Source organism: Diaporthe batatas (assembly GCF_019321695.1).
Source record: "Diaporthe batatas strain CRI 302-4 chromosome Unknown Contig00003, whole genome shotgun sequence".
Taxonomy (NCBI): Eukaryota; Fungi; Ascomycota; class Sordariomycetes; order Diaporthales; family Diaporthaceae; genus Diaporthe; species Diaporthe batatas.
The window spans coordinates 1,304,023-1,319,693 of NW_025408550.1; the positions used below are offsets into that span (position 1 = coordinate 1,304,023).

Genomic DNA, 15,671 nt, shown 5'->3' on the forward strand with positions numbered 1-15,671 from the left:
TCTCAGTTTGTTCGGTGATTGTAAGTGACACTTCTACGGCCGACACTGTCAGGGCATCTAGCTACCTATCTAGTTTACCCTGGTAAAAAGGTATGAGTGAATGTCTAAGTCCTGAGTGCATGGGATACATGCCCAGGTGCGCGAACTGTAGCTCCGAATTCAATATGAGAGAATTAATAACGCTTTTAATGACCGTACTATATATAAGCCTGATCATTTCTCACCAACCCGAGAATTTATGCTCCACAGGTCCCTTTGGTACATCAATGGCCCAGCTGCTCCTCTCAGGACAATATGCTGCCAGAATACAGTCGTATTGCCATGCCTTTCAACTGTTGGGTGTTTTTGTTTCTAATCCCCATACATATAAAGAGAACGGATATTCGCAGGGTAAAAAACGGCTGGTATAGGGCAACATGTATCCCTGGTGCGCTAATGTTAATTTGCACCACTAATTCGCTATAGTTAATAGAAATATACAGTTATTAATTACACATCTATTACTCTAAACTTGTAATTCTCTTCCTCTCTTATTTCCCCTATTGTTGTTTTAGCCTTATAGTTGACTGCTTTCCTTGTTGTCGCCCTAGCCTTGCAGCTAACTACTGCTTTCCTTGCTATAACACTAGGAAATTTAATTCCAACTACTAATTACGTATTCTTGATGGTAAATTAATTGATTAGAATAAGTTGTTAGTTATTGTCGCTAGTTATAAGTGGTTGGTGAGGGAGTGTGGTTGGGTGGGTAAAGGAGTGTTGGTAAGGTCTGTAGGCGACGGTAATAGAAGTATTGGTGGGGGTGGTGTGGGCGGTTGGGCGAGGTTGAATGGGGCGCTCTGATTGGCTGGCGGTACTTGTTGCCCTGTACTAGCCGTTTTTTGCCCTGCGAATATCCGTTCTCCATATAAAACGTATGTGGTGGCTTGATATGATGTTAAATACTCAAGACCCAGCGTTTAAAAACAACCTTTACAATGCTAATAACAGTACAGAGAGAGTGCAGTACGTTTCCGACTGTCAAACCTTGGAACCTTGGAACACATGAGGCTTTGCAAGCCTCGCCGCTCGACGTTTGCATCCAGTTGGAATCGTCACGGAATTCTTCCCTTATATCAAAATTGCTCGCATTCTGAACTGCATTGTTTCTATCGTGAGCCACCCTCATACGGATTAATGTTTCCCCGTGGAACGCTGCCGGTAATCGTGGAACGCTGCCGGTAATAAATCGAGGCTGACGCGATTCCGGGTGCAACGCCCCGAAGCCTCCTAGATCGGGCGCTTTCATACCCCTCACAGTCCCGAGGTCCGTATTGCATTCCTCACCGCGACCACTTCAAGCCTGAATCTTGCCAAGATGGCTGCATACAGCTTACCAGAAGACATTAGTTCTGTCGAAGACTATTTCAAGGCACGTGAATCATTTGTCAACGCAGAACGAGCCTTGGGTTACGGAAGCAAAGTCAATGGTTCGGAACTCGAGCTTCGCGCTCAGGAGATTGTTCAGAAGATCAAGAAGTGGGAAGAGAACAACCACCATGGCGTGCACCTTGACGGCTCCGGCTGTGAAGCTGGTCACCGCTTCCTGCATGGCCAAGATGCTATTGAAAATAGCAAACTCTTCTCAATTTCACAGAAGGCGCCAAAGGGTGCCTTGCTGCATTGCCATTTCGATTGCATCCTACCGCCACGAACCCTCCTGTAAGCAGCTTCTGGACACAATCTTTACCCCTTCAAGAACGAAAATACCACATTTTTAGCCTACATAACAAAGACTTTAAGGGCCCGAGTTCTTGAGACATGTTATGGCTAACTTGTTGCCTACTCTCTGCTATATTAGCATAAAGCTACTTCTTTGTTTCTCTGATGACTGACTCTGAATGCTGTAGGGATGATGCGAAGAAGCAGGACAAACTGTACATCAAAACTGACTGTCCATTAACCACAGTTGGCTTCTTCGCCGGTGCATTGCCCCAATTTCGTGTACTGTCGCAAGCTGTAGACTTGAGTGACACGAGCAACGTGTTTAGCAAGGCCTACGTTGCTGGGTCATGGATGAAATATTCTGACTTTCTCCGCCTGTTCCCCGGTGGCGAGGAGAGGGCAGAGTCATGGCTTAGCAGTCATGCGGTAATTACATCGGATGATGCATATCATCCGCGCCAGACAGTGGACGGGTAAGCCTTGCTCCCATCTGTTTCGTGACTTGCTTGGTTTTAATAAACACCGCACAGGATTTGGAGGAAATTTATTCGAAGTGCCCTGGTGCTGCGGTCGTTGCTTTGTTACGAGACCGCATACAGAAACCAATTCAGACGAATACTTTGGAGGTTTGCCGAGGACGGTATTTCCTACGCCGAAATTCGACTTGCAATGAACTACCAGTTCACTGTCCAAAGCGATGATGGCACGCGCGAATATGGGCACGGAGAGATCATTCAAATGCTATCGGATGTTCTCGCAGAAGAAGTTCCGAAAATACAAGCATCAGGGCTCACCTTTTACGGCGTGAGGCTCATCTACGCCGTTATGCGTGCCGCCACCAAAGAAGCTATGAGATGGTGCATCAACACTTGCATCGAGGTAAAGCAAAAGTTTCCAGACCTGATTTGTGGTAGGTTACTACTTTGAGTCACTCTTTGTTGGATGAAGTTAACAGGCAGGCGATAGCGTTCGATTTGCAGGGCCAGGAAGATTCCGGATTGCCACTCAAGTATTGGATCCCAGAGCTCCTTGAAATGCGAGCAAGAGTTAAAACACTCGGCCTTGACCTGCCATTCATCTTTCACGCAGGCGAGACTCTCAATCATGGCGGCGATACCGACTCGAACCTATTCGATGCAATCCTTCTGGGAACCAAGCGCATTGGACACGGTTTTAGTCTGGTCAAGCACCCTCTGCTAATGCAACTATGCAAAGAGAGAAACATTGCCATTGAGACCTGCCCATTGTCGAACGAGATTTTGGGGCTCTGCCCAACAACCAAGACACATCATCTGCCTGTCCTGCTATCTAATTGTGTGCCTTGCACTGTCAACAGCGACGATCCAGGATCCTGGGGGTACGTATTCCTGCTGCAGTTTCCCGCCAAATTGAGTGAGACAAAGCTGACGGTTGAGCAGAGCAAGTGTTTTGTCGCATGACTTTTACCAAGCACTGATGGGAAGTGATAACTCGACCCTACTTACGCTGCGGGTCCTTGCCGAGTGGAGTATTGAACACAGCTGCATGAGCTCTGCTGTGCGAGCGAGGGCGTTCAAAGACTTTGAGAAGGCCTGGATCACATTCTGCCAACAAATCATCGAAGAGTACGGTCAGCCTGAGGAGTAGAACGGCGATCCAGGGCCGGAATCTGTACGAAGTGATTTGTATGAGACGTGTTCTCGCGAGGATGGAGTCTGGTGTTCAGCAAGATCAATTTGGGTCGGTCATATCTTCAACATGGAGCATCAATTACCACGTTGGCAGGGGAAGAAAGACAGAAAAATGTTCCGTTCTTCAACACTTGGGAATATTGAGTGCCGCGATAGAACATTGAAGTAACAAATGAAAAATGCATTCTTGGACATCCCTGTCATTGACTGGGGCCGCAATATTGGAACTGTCTGATGCAAAGCTCACTTCCAAAGGTTGGTTAATAGATGCTGGTTGGGGTATCCAAAGTGAGTGTTGATTATACACTTGTACTACCCCCGTCAAACAATCCGGTTTAATGCGGTGATCAGATTAAGAGGCCCTTTCAAAATGCCCTCCGTCGACATGGGTGTTCCCCTTGCGATCCGCTTGTTCCGAACCCCAACTTGTGCTGGGAGGCATTTCCGATCGTAACTCCGGGTGGATTGCAAGAGCCAATGAAGACTCCACTTTTTGATTAATGACGCGAGATATAGCACGGCATGCGCGGAAAAGAATTCGCGTGATGAATACTGTCCTCGCTCAACTGTGTTCCCCAACAGCCTCCGTGATTTGAGCGTTGCCGGCTCTGACTGGTTTCCCTGTTGCCAGATCACTATCATCGGCAATTCAAACCACTGTGACACGCGTGCAGTCACCATGTCGACCTCCACGTCGGAAAAGCAAGCCAAAAATGAAGCCCTGCTACACGATCAGACGAACCTGCTGCCACGGAAACAGCTTCTCGTTGTCTTTTCTACGATGGCTTCGGCTTTCCTAGTAGCCTATGCAGACCAAAACGGGATTGCGGTGGCCTTGCCCACTATGGCTCAGGATCTGAACGCGGCGGACACAATAGCATGGGCCGGCACGTCATCGATGATCGCGAATACCCTGTTCCAGGTCCTCTACGGCCGCCTATCGGACATATTCGGGCGCAAGGTCATTTATCTCTCGGCCGTTGCCTTGCTTGCAATAGGAGATATCCTCTGTGCAACCGCTGTCAACGCCCCGATGCTCTACGTCGCCCGTGGCCTCGCTGGTGTTGCGATAGGAGGAGTCAACTCATTGACGATGATGATAATTTCGGATATCGTATCGTTGCAAGAGAGAGGCCGCTACCAGGGGATCGTTGGAAGCTGTATCGGGCTCGGGAATACCATCGGTCCTTTCTTGTCAGCCGGATTCACACAGAGCTCAAAGACCAGCTGGAGGGGCTTCTTCTTCCTCATCGCTCCGCTCATGGTCTGTTCAGGGATCGCCTCCTTCTTCTTGCTCCCGGCGATTCCTATGCCAAAAGGCCAAGCTCTTCAGAAGGCTCGCCTAGTCGACTGGTGGGGACTCCTAACTGGCACAGTAGCCATAGTCCTTCTCCTAATCCCTGTTTCAGGAGGAGGATCATACTTCCCATGGAACTCCCCATATGTGATCTCATCACTTTCTATTGCTGGGGTTGCAATAGTGGCTTTCCTTTTGGTGGAATGGAAGGTATCTAAGTTACCGATGGTGCCCATGAGAATGTTCAAGACACCGGCCGTAGCTGCAATACTGCTGCAGAACTTCCTCTTTGGTTATGTGTACTATGCAGAGCTTTACTACCTGCCCATATACTTTCAGAACGTACGCCGTGTATCGCCCGTGGTATCAGCTGCCTTGTTGACGCCACTGGTGGTCGTCCAGTCGGCCTGTTCTGTTGTGTCAGGGTTCTATATTTCGAAACTCTGCAGATATGGAGAGGTCATATGGCTCGGATTCTCCTCTTGGACGCTGTGAGTTCTCCTGGGCGGTGGCTGCGCGGAGTATTGGAACTGACATCAGCGGCGTTTTGCTTAGTGGAGCCGGTCTTCTCTGCATCCTCGGCCGCGACACACATCTCGCCGTCCCCGTGATTGCACAAATAATGATCGGCATTGGAGCAGGCAACGTGTTCCAGCCATGTCTGATAGCAATCCAGGCACACTCACCCAAAGCGCTACGCGCTGTGGTTATCTCGAACCGCAATTTCCTCCGTGCCCTGGGCGGAGCCGTTGGACTTGCATGCTCTAGCCAGCTGCTGCAGTCATCTTTGCGAAGAGCTCTGCCGTCAGAACTGAGACCTTTGGTAGCTTCTTCATACAAGCTCCCTGATGTTGACAGCCTTTCACCAGCCGAAGCCTCTCAAGTCGAGACAGCCTACGCCCAGGCCAGCCATGACGTTTTCGTCTCCATGGTACCATTTATGGGTCTGTGTCTAGTAATCTGCATCTTCATCAAGGACAGAGGCCTGTCCAGAAAGGAACCCGAGCCAGCTGCTATTGAAGTCTCTGAAACAGCTCCACCACAGTCGCGAACACAGGTATAGAATTTGTGCACGGATCTAAGTCCGGGTGGCACCACAGGCGCTTGACAGACTTTAAAGACGATAGACGCGGCCTTCAGCCCCAATAGTCGTGATAGAGACGTGCAAGGGTGGGAGAAGCTGGAAATTTTGGTAAGCGGCAGCGGATGAGTGTTTGTGTGGCAAACACGGACTCTATTTGATGGCGGGGTAGGGGGGACGTCTTCATCAAGGAACAGATTATTTGGATCTTTCTCCACATCTATCCGCATTGGGAACTACAGAAATAGAACTGCGCGGGACTCTCGGGCTCGGACATCCGTAACATCACTTCTTATTCACAAGAAATGATTCCATGGCCTAGGATGTTCAACCATGGTAGAATGTCATATGTGACGAGCTATCTGTACTATCCGAGTCATGATGAAGTGATCACGAATTCCGTTTCAGATTTGTTCCTTGCGTTAAATTATGGCTTCAAGGTTGTACAGATATGGCTGGTCGGTCTTGGGTGCTACTAGACCATCGCTGAAATTCCATGTAAGTGTTATTGACTGAAAGGGTGAATCTTTTGATTCGTGACGATCGCCTTTGAAAAGTTGAGCGGCCTCGTTCTTAAACCGTACAGATCCCGAACTTATATTGTAATGGGACTTGCAGGTACCCTATAAGGGTTACTTAGTCCGCAACAGTTACACCCTACGCAACAATTAGAGGTCTACACAACGAATAGACCATTTTAGGTATAGAAGTTACGTAAGGTTTTAATAAAGTAGTTTATTTACTTTAGCGTGAAGTCTAGCCGAGAACAGTTCCGTCACAATAGGGAGGAAAACATCAAATAATTGGCCAAACATCCGATATTTCTAAAACTTTACTAGTTAACTAGATATTACATATCTTAAAAATATCAGATATTTTCTAACAGCTAGCAACCAGCTAGCAACCAGCTAGCACATTTTAGTGGCGACTACAAAAAGAAAACGCGCTAAACGCACAGACCAGCTCGTCACCCACCCAACTATTAATATGATTTCTACTAGCTTAACTATAAAAGGAGGAACTAGCTATAGAGATTACGAAGATACAAAATACCAAGCCTTCACTTACCTCTCAAAATAAGGTATAGCTCCAACAAATCCATACCGCTAGTCCTGCCAGCCAGTACCAGCTGGCTGCTAGCTGTTAGAAAACATCTAATATTTCCAAACCTCTAATATTTACCCAAACCTCTAATATTCTTCTACTTAGCTTCCCACTACTAAAGGAATTCACTTCTAAGACTATTTTAAGCTCTCCCTCTCTCCCTAACTACTATCTAGTCTAGCGTCTAGTCTAGTCTTCTAGTAAAGGTCTAGTTACCTCTTCTTAACTACCTTTATAACTACCTTTATAACTACCTTTATAACTCTAAAATAAACTTATACTACTATACCTATTAAAATTTTATTATATAACCTCTACACCTTAAATCAAATAACTATTATACACCACACAACCATTACACAGCAAGCAAGGCTTAAAAACAACGCAACTATTACATACCTACACAACTATTATAAGGTGCCTAGAAGCCCCGGTACGGTAGTTACGATCCCTTCACACAGTAGTAAACGCTCAAGACCCGGCCTTTCCTTTTTTTTAAAAGAAAAGAGAGTCACAACCACAATGTATGGGCACTTTGCCTCAGCTTCGTGTCGCAAATTGAGGGCTAGGAAGATCGCTGCCTACTCTGGTAAGCCAGTCGAACACCCAGAAATACGTGAGCTGTTACAGCAGCCGCGATGGAACACCTCAGTCAGCTGGGAGGATCTCTCACTCGCTTCATTTCAAGTTCTTGCTTATGGACGGTTGTAGTCGGCTCAAGGTGATGCTTGGATTTCTGAGCATAAGAATTGCCACAACAACATCGGCAGGTTCATCAGGAACGCTCACCACGCACCACGTGTGCAAAATACGAGTTGAAGGTGAATCAGTCATCCGAGATCCTTCTAAGGTCTTGTGGGCATAATTGCTGATATACGTCATTGATGTGAGATTTGCTGCTTATTCCAGCAAAATTTGAGTCCTTCCTGATGGTCAGCGAAGAGCATGTGGAGATCCACTTAGGGAATCCATCACTGCCCAGGTGACAAAAAGCCACTGCAGTCTCTCAGCATCTAATAGGCCAGTAGAGTGATTGGAGTGTTAATCAGGCTTGAGATTCTACCCTGAAATCATCCTTTTTGCACGTTGATTCGTTGCTCATGCCTGCTCGCCCGTCCGGCTGTCGCCAACTGCCGGCGCCTCGCCACATTCCATCGGCCGTAAGGCTGACGTGAAACTCCTTCAGCATCCTATCTGGACGTATTCCGAAAGGCCCTACTGTGTTTTGGAAAACCTTGATGATGTGCGAAAGGACCACTTCATGACTGGGGTAGGCATAGCTTAGTATTAGTACGCACCGAGGGGCATAACTCCGTCCTCGTTGTTCCCGAGGTCGCTGTTGACGTAAAGTTACCTAGGTATTTAAAGGGTAGCGTTGACCCTACGAGCAAGAAGATTCATAACTCAATCAGTTATTCAAAGAAAACCTCAGTCCTTTTCCTGAAACTATCGAAACTCTGCAAACTACACAGCCAAAGCCTCGCAATGGAGTCAACCCAGCAGAAGCACAAGCTCATCAACCCTCTCACCCGCTACGAAGACTTTGTCTTCGAGTTTCCACCAAACACCTACCCGAAGCAGGTTCTGCAGACCAGCTTCAAGCACCCGCCTGACTGTGGTGAGAACAGCTACGTCGGCAAGGGGCGCCTCAAGGGTAGGCATGCCCTAGTCACAGGCGGAGACTCGGGGATAGGGCGGGCAGTCGTAAGTAAGCAGCTCGAGAACAATCCTTTCACTCATCACAAACCTTGGAAATCATCATTCCCGCTGTATCCGTACTTGCCTGGCAACTTTGAGGGCTAATTCCCGGAATCAAAGTCGCACTCGCCAGGGAGGGCGCCAAGGTTGCCATCAACTACCTTCCTGAAGAGGAGCCTGACGCTCGAGCACTGGCCGAGCTCTTGGACCAGGACGCCTGTGTTGAGCACGAGCTCGTCAGAATCCCTGGAGATCTCAGGAGCCCCAAGTTCTGCCACGAGCTTGTTCATTCAGCCCACAAGAAGCTAGGGTCTCTAGATCTGATTGTGGGCAATGCCGGGTAAGTTAAAGTCCGCTACCTAGATAGTCTCTCACACTCCACCTCCAACTCCATCACAACAGTCACTGACGCAAATGGCAAAATTCCAGCACCGCCAGTCCATTGGAACCCATTACCGAAGTGTCTCCAGAGGCGTGGGACGACACCATGAAGGTCAACCTCTACGCGAATTTCCACATCATCCAGGCCGCCGCTCCACTCCTTGGCCCGGGCGCCTCCATTGTTATCACCGACTCAGTCGGAGGCGTGATCCCGTTGCAGAACCAGGTTGCCTACACGACCTCGAAGGCTGCGCTGCGGAGTTTCATCAACGGGGCGGGTGCCGAGCTCATCAAGCAGGGCAGTAAGTAGCTTCCGGGAGCAGTTTTCACCCCTTCAGAAACGAACGTACCCTTTTCTTGGCCTATACAACAAGGGTCTTAGGGGCTGCAGGTTTCAAGACATACTGTGGCCTTCTCGAGGCTCGCTCTTTGCTGTGCTGATATGAGGTTGGTTCTCTGGTTCTTTGATGACTAACTCCCAATTCTGCAGTCCGCATCAACGGCGTGGCGCCCGGCTACACTTACACACCGCTCCTCGTCTACGGCGGCTTGACGGTGGAGACCCTCGAAACGGCTGTTAAGCAGCTGGACGTGATCGGCAGGGTGCAGCAGCCGGCCGAGCTCCCGCATCTGTATGTGACGCTGGCTGATGATCAGCTCTCTTACGGGACGGGGAGCATCTACGGGTCGCACGGGGGTTTCCTCGGCGGCTATTAGATGGGGTCCAGGGAATGGTTTCCATTTTCTTGAACGTATTCAGGCTCATACATACTAAAGTATAGAGTTAGAGTAGAGGAACCTGGTGCAAGCCTCAAAGGATGTACTATTGCATTTCAAGGCATTTGGTGGCTCTAATTCCAAGGTTGTTCGGTCTTCCAGACCTGTTGTCCCCCTTATCCTTTTCCTACTGAATTGGGTGAAGCTAAGAGCAGATTTGAGGGCTGGCCAGAGTTCCGCGACTGCAGCTATGATCCCGCCACATTTTGTGAACGGTCTGCCTGCGTGGCCTGAGTCGCGTGTTCGTACGAAGAGATCATGTCTGAGCAGTACTTATACCAACAAACAAGACACTGTTCGCACGCAAGATCTACAGCATGCTCTTATGGCTGAGTCATTGCAAAAGACAATTGATCTTGCCTTAGAATACCATAGCACATAGGTCACGGCAGTCAGTCATCAGTGCAAGCTCCGTCGCGCTGGAAGTCACGTGTGACACCCAGCGGGCCTTGAGTTCGAGTTTCACACGAACTAGCTTGCCTCGTGCAGTCGAAATCTCGTATCAATTCTCTTGAAACTTGTCTAAATCAACCTCGGTCCAAACGCCAAGTACTCAAACAGGTGCCCAATGCCTCCCCAGAAATACGACGTAGTCTTAGGGGGATAACCAGCCGAAGAAGCAAGGGGTCAGATCGGCCAACTAAGCTGCCGGCGCCGGTGCTGCTGCGGGCGTGTCCTCCTCCATCGGATCCACAGGGGCGCCGTCATCGTTGTCGCCGGCTGCCTCGGTCTCGACAGTTGCCTCGCCATCAGCGGCCGCCTCGACGGCAGCGTCGGCCTTCTCCTCGGCGCCGTCCTCGCCCTCGGCCTTCAGCTCAGCGGCCTTCTGATCCCTCTTAAGGATGCTGTTGACCAGCGGCGTGGTGTCGTTGTATATCCTCAGCAGCATGGCACTGCGGTCCTCCTTGGGCAGCATGAGGTTGAGGGAGTGGAAGCTCTTCCACAGCGGGAGGACCATGCGCTCGTTGAAGTCCTCGTCGGAGCCGTCTGGCTCGACCCGGAGCACGAGGCAGCCCATGCCGACGTCGCGCACGCGCTCGCCGATCTCGTTGAGCTTCTGCCACTCGCCCTCGCTGATGCGCGGGAACATCTCGATCAGCAGCTGGCGGAAGGTCTCCTTGTTGCGAAGGACCACCACGCGCTCCGGCCCGACGTAGCCCTGCAGGATGGGGATGCCCTCGCTCTGGATGCGCCACCTGCACACCTCGGCCGAGGGCGCGTCCTGCTTCATAAACATCTTGACGCCGCCGTGGACGAACTTGACCGAGCGGCCCTCGTTGGCGGTCAGGACGTCCCGGACGAGAGCGCTGGTGTAGTAGACCGTCTTGGCGGGCTCGCCCATTGCGTTGCGCACCATGTAACGGTCTGTCGGGAAGCGAGGCGAGATCTTGTAGAAGTCCGTGACGCTCTGGATGACGGGGTTCTCTGGCGAGAGGAACTTGAACGGCTCCTCAAACGGCTGCTTGCCGTCTTTCTTGGCAGCCTTGTCGCCATAGCCGTCAGACGTGGTTTGTGGCTTCTGTTCGGTGGCATCCCCGTTCTCCTGCTTCAGCTGCTCGGCTGTATCCTTGTGCTCCACGGGGGGTTCTTGCTCTTTCTCGCCGTCGTAGTAGCCCGTAGGTGGTGCCTCCGATTGCGCCTGTGCAGCGTCGGTCTGTTGGCGCTTGGCCTCGGGCTCCGCATCGCCATCGTCTTGACGAGATCGTTTCAGTGGGCTGCTGGCCCCAGCACTGGGGGCTGCTTGTCCCTCCGTCTTGATGTCAACGTCATCGTCCATTTTTATGTCTTTGGCAGGCGACTCGGGCTTGATCTGGACGGATCCTTCCTCCTCGGCCTTGACAAGAGCAGCTGCCGTTGCCCCGCCGTCTTCCGGTTGTGGCTTGCTCTCTTGGGCCACAACAGGTGTAGATGCCTCGTTGGAGAGAGCCTTGAAATTCTCTGGCTTGGCTTTGAACTCCTTCTTCTTGTGCAGTGCGGTGATGAAGAAACCGCCGGTGTCCTGCTGGTGGGCATACACTCTGATGCACCTCTCAAGCGGGATGGAGGGAGCGTCGCCGTCCTGCTTCCGTGGGAACATGGTCGGCACCAGCTTGCCAGGAATAAGGCCATCCTTGCTCTCTTTCTCAACCCACTCTTCGACCTCCTTCCAGTCGTTCCATATACGACCTTGCTTGTCCATCACCTTCCACTTTGTCATTCCGGGAACGCGCTTGAGACCAACGAGCTCGTTGCTGCAATCCAGAATCTCGACGTTTTCGTGACCGCAGCGCTCAATCGCCGCCGCAATCACAGACTCGTTCTCAACAGGGTTCATGCTGCATGTCGAGTAGACCACCCTGCCTCCGGGCTTGAGCATCTGCAGGGCACGGACAAGAATCCTCACCTGGGTCACATGCAGGCCCAGGGCATTTCCAGGGATCCAGTCCTTCCAGAGGTTCACATTCTTTCGGAGCGTGCCATCGCCAGAGCAGGGCACATCAGCCAGGATGCGGTCAAACTTGAGGTACTGGACCTGTTCAGAGCCTTCCGAAGGAAGCCGCAACGATGGGAACAGTGTCGCGTCGTGGTTGGTGACGATCATGTTGGGCGAGGAAAGACGCTTCAGCTGGTGGATGAGGAGATGGCTTCGCTTGTAGTCCATATCGTTGGCGACCAGAAGGCCGGTGGCACGGCCGTCATCTTTGGGGTCGACTTCCATGTCGACCGTGTCCAGGCCAGGGTACGCAGGAACCTCGCGGCCGTCCTCATTTGCGTGTAACTGCAGAGCCTTGAGGATACGGCCCTCTTCTCCCTGGTGGAGCATCTCCAAGAGCTGAGCGGCCTTGCTGCCGGGCGCGGCGCACAAGTCCAGGACGACATGGCCGGGCTTGACGTCCAACAGCAGGGGAGGGATCATGCTGACCACCTCCTGACGACTGATGTTTCCGACACTGGTCTCGGACACGAGGAACTTCTGGAATTTCGCGAAGGGTGGGTAGCGGCGAATAACGTTCTTGGGGGTCGTCATCCACCATGCCAGGTTGTCGGGGTACCAAGGCACGGGCTGGGGAGCCTCAACGGGCATGCCGTCGTAGTTGGTCATCGTGACGATCTCGGGGATGTATCGGTTCTCGAGGAGTCGCTTGACGGTGATGGCGTGCCTGTGGGGTGGCTGTCAGTCACAAGGCCTCCTAAAGGTGGGAGCGCAGTGGAAGTTTACCCTTTGGAGCCGCAGAACCTGAAGCTGTTGGGCAGCTCCCGGCGGAGCGCATCCCAGAAGGTCGTCTTGTCTTCCTCGGAGAGTCCGAGGAGCTCGTTGTAGTAGTGCTCCATCTTCTCGTGTGCTTTTGTGATCTCGGTGCGGTAGCGGTTTTCGCGGTTCTCACGCTTGCCGTTGCCGCCACCACCTCGGCCACCACCTCGGCCGCCGCCTCTGCCTCCACGACCCTGAAAATGTTTGTAAGCCTCCGGAGTTTGATGAGTCCGTAGAGGGCATTGCTAGTTGTACCTACCTTGCCTCTTGCCATTTCGTCAGGATTGGCTGCTGGAATTGGCTGTGTGAGAAATTGTGATGCTCGAGTCGAGGCGGGAAGCTTGCGACGAGAAATTTTGAAAATGCGATTAATGGCCCTGCAATGGAGCTCGGCCGAGTGTGGGGGTGGGGCGTTGATAGCGCCACGCTCCCTTTAATTCGCACACCACAAGCTCTAAAGGTGCTGTGGTGTCCCAGCACTACTGCACTAGGGCTGTACTGTGACATTTCATAAATGACTAGACCTGTATCTGCTCTTCCGGATATATGTTGTACATATACAAATGCACAAGTTCGAAAGATTGTCGCACATAGCACATATCGTGGAAGCAGGGGACATCTCATCCATCCAGCAGCCCGACAGTCCAGTGGATGATCCTTTCCACGCCCTGTCCCTTCAGTGCACTGACTGGGATTGCCGCACAGTCCTTGACCCAAGCACCTTCAACACCACTTGGGTGGAGCTCATCGCCGTTAGTGACCCTTGTCAGATACTCCCGCAAACTCTTGAAGTTCTCTTGGGTATTGGGCAAGTCACCCTTGGTCGCGATCACGAACCAAGGCTTAGCCGCGATGTTCAGTCCGGCCTGCTTCCCCGGGGCATTGGGATACTCCGAATAGATAGGCCAGTCCTGGGCCCACGTTTGCGATTCCTCTTCTTCAGCGTCAGGGTCGAGACCCTTCTCGATCCTCGCCTCCCGTTCCCTGTCTTGCTCCTCTTCCTCGCGCATCTGGGCGTACAGCCCGACTTCGTTCCACAGTGCCTTCAGCGCCTTCACTGCGTCTCCCGCGCTCAGGTCGACCACGAATGCAAGGACGCCAGCCCTTTCCACGTGCCGCAAGAAGGCGATACCTAAGCCCTTGTCCAGGTGCGCGCCTTCAATCAGACCCGGGATGTCCGCGATGGTGAACCTCGTCCTCTGCACCACCTCGGTGTCGCCGTCCCAGCTGTCCTGCACGTCTTGGTGATGGTAGCTCTTGACCACTGGCCTGCCACGGTTGTTGTCAAGCACCACGGTGCCGATGTTGGGTTGCAATGTTGTGAAGGCCCAAGAGCCTACCCTCGCGCGACTGTTGGTTAATGCCCGCACGAGTGTGCTTTTCCCGGCGTTGGGAAGGCCGACCAGCCCGACGTCCGCGAGGAGCTTCAGCTCCAGTTCTATCTCCATGGAAATGGCCTTGTCGCCCTTTGTGGCGAACAGCGGTCGGGGCCGTTCGCGGGATGAAAAGTGTGGGTTGCCCAGCCCGCCCAGTGCTCCGGCTGCGAGGAGGACGGGCCGTGCCATGGGCTTTGACAGGTCCAGTTGGATCGGTGCTCGAGGCTGGGCAAAGAGCTTGTCCCTAGCAGGCAGATCTGGCACCAATATTTTCTTCTTTTCGGACGATGCTATACCGGGGTAGAGTATCCATTTCTCCAGTTCTGGATTATCGTACTCTGGCTCCTCAGAAACTCGGTCTCTCTGGGCGTCAGTGCTGTCGTCTTCCGGCTTCGGGAGGGCTTTGTTCCTCTTGTATAATCTTTGGCGGTACTGCTCTTCGACCTCGGGGTCCTCGCGGCTAAGCTCGCGCACAACCGTACCCACCGGTACGGTAATGATAACATCCTCGCCACGCTTGCCTGCCTTGTTGCTTCCCTGCCCGTTCGTCCCCCTGGTTGCCCTGATGAATCTTCTCCGAGCCAGTTTATGCAGCGAGGTCTCGCCGTGGACTGCCTGGATGTAGACATTGCCGCCGTGGCCCCCGTCGCCGCCGTTGGGCGGGCCGTCAGGCAGGTAGGCCTCGCGGGCAAAGCTGATACAACCGCCACCGCCGGCGCCAGCGTATATGCGGAGCTTTGCTTTATCTGCAAAATTGGTCACATAGTAGTCGTCGGCCCTGGGGTCGAGCCTGGAGGTGGGTTGCTCGCCAGACGCTGGCTCGGAAATGTGGTGTCGAACTTGGACAGCTGCGGCTGCGAGGCGTGATGATCCTGATGCCCGACTCAGGAACAATGCAGGGTAAAGGAAGGGCAGGAAATGCGGTGATCCGCCTGGGCACCGCGGAGCCATCTCGATTTCAGGTCATTGCCGGGATGAAAGATCAATTGGACAGTTGCATCAGTGATCAAGGCAATGATGACTGCGAAAGTGAGGTCATCCAAAAAGAATTTCTGGAGAGAGCGATAAGATAAGAAAACACTAGAGATACCCCTGGGGCGGGCCACGCCACCTCCAAATGAGAGCACTGAGTGGACCTCGTCCGTTCCACTTCTCCAGCCAGAGGTCGACTTCTCTTGCGCACGAACACATCAGACCTCGCCATTCAGCAACGGTTGCGCTCAACAATGATGTTGCTCGATGATGGATAGTCAACAGCTGAGTCTGTCACGAACTTCAATTGAATGACTTGCCGGCCGGCTCTCGTGCGGACTCACCAGTGCGCATTTGCCAGGGAGGTTTCCGGCCCACGGCG

The 15,671-nt window shown here is 52.2% G+C and overlaps 5 protein-coding genes across 5 annotated transcripts; 3 read left to right on the forward strand and 2 right to left on the reverse strand.

Moving 5' to 3' along the window:
* The first annotated feature begins 1,289 nt into the window (after positions 1-1,289).
* Positions 1,290-3,563, forward strand: KVR01_003872 (uncharacterized protein). Its single transcript, XM_044783399.1, has 5 exons — positions 1,290-1,698; positions 1,887-2,174; positions 2,232-2,611; positions 2,668-3,058; positions 3,120-3,563. Exons 1-5 carry the CDS (start codon positions 1,355-1,357, stop codon positions 3,325-3,327), a joined length of 1,611 nt encoding a protein of 536 aa, XP_044648887.1. The 5' UTR covers positions 1,290-1,354; the 3' UTR covers positions 3,328-3,563.
* A 487-nt stretch (positions 3,564-4,050) lies between these two features.
* KVR01_003175 (uncharacterized protein) lies at positions 4,051-5,731 on the forward strand (the record flags this gene model as incomplete). Its single annotated transcript, XM_044791562.1, has 2 exons — positions 4,051-5,159; positions 5,224-5,731. The coding sequence occupies 2 exons, from the start codon at positions 4,051-4,053 to the stop codon at positions 5,729-5,731; spliced, it is 1,617 nt and encodes a 538-aa protein (XP_044648190.1).
* A 2,607-nt stretch (positions 5,732-8,338) lies between these two features.
* KVR01_003373 (uncharacterized protein) lies at positions 8,339-9,673 on the forward strand (the record flags this gene model as incomplete). Its single annotated transcript, XM_044789607.1, has 4 exons — positions 8,339-8,561; positions 8,672-8,891; positions 8,981-9,234; positions 9,423-9,673. The coding sequence occupies 4 exons, from the start codon at positions 8,339-8,341 to the stop codon at positions 9,647-9,649; spliced, it is 924 nt and encodes a 307-aa protein (XP_044648388.1). The 3' UTR covers positions 9,650-9,673.
* Positions 9,674-9,783: 110 nt separating this feature from the next.
* Positions 9,784-13,278, reverse strand: KVR01_003709 (tRNA (cytosine-C5-)-methyltransferase). Its single transcript, XM_044787723.1, has 3 exons — positions 13,201-13,278; positions 12,909-13,135; positions 9,784-12,849 (listed from the first exon to the last, which is right to left on the reverse strand). The coding sequence occupies exons 1-3, from the start codon at positions 13,213-13,215 to the stop codon at positions 10,350-10,352; spliced, it is 2,742 nt and encodes a 913-aa protein (XP_044648724.1). The 5' UTR covers positions 13,216-13,278; the 3' UTR covers positions 9,784-10,349.
* A 150-nt stretch (positions 13,279-13,428) lies between these two features.
* Positions 13,429-15,330, reverse strand: KVR01_003198 (uncharacterized protein). Its single transcript, XM_044793492.1, has one exon. It carries the CDS (start codon positions 15,266-15,268, stop codon positions 13,562-13,564), a length of 1,707 nt encoding a protein of 568 aa, XP_044648213.1. The 5' UTR covers positions 15,269-15,330; the 3' UTR covers positions 13,429-13,561.
* Between the last annotated feature and the right edge of the window lie 341 nt (positions 15,331-15,671).

Bases quoted from the DNA above. Each gene is read 5' to 3' on its own strand.
- KVR01_003872 (XM_044783399.1), top strand. From the start codon at position 1,355: ATGGCTGCATACAGCTTACCAGAAGACATTAGTTCTGTCGAAGACTAT. The intron at 1,699-1,886 runs GTAAGCAGCTTC...TGAATGCTGTAG, and splicing joins CTACCGCCACGAACCCTCCT to GGATGATGCGAAGAAGCAGG. The intron at 2,612-2,667 runs GTAGGTTACTAC...GGCAGGCGATAG, and splicing joins GTTTCCAGACCTGATTTGTG to CGTTCGATTTGCAGGGCCAG.
- KVR01_003709 (XM_044787723.1), bottom strand. The intron at 12,850-12,908 runs GTAAACTTCCAC...GCCACCCCACAG, and splicing joins AGGTTCTGCGGCTCCAAAGG to GCACGCCATCACCGTCAAGC.
- KVR01_003198 (XM_044793492.1), bottom strand. From the start codon at position 15,268: ATGGCTCCGCGGTGCCCAGGCGGATCACCGCATTTCCTGCCCTTCCTT.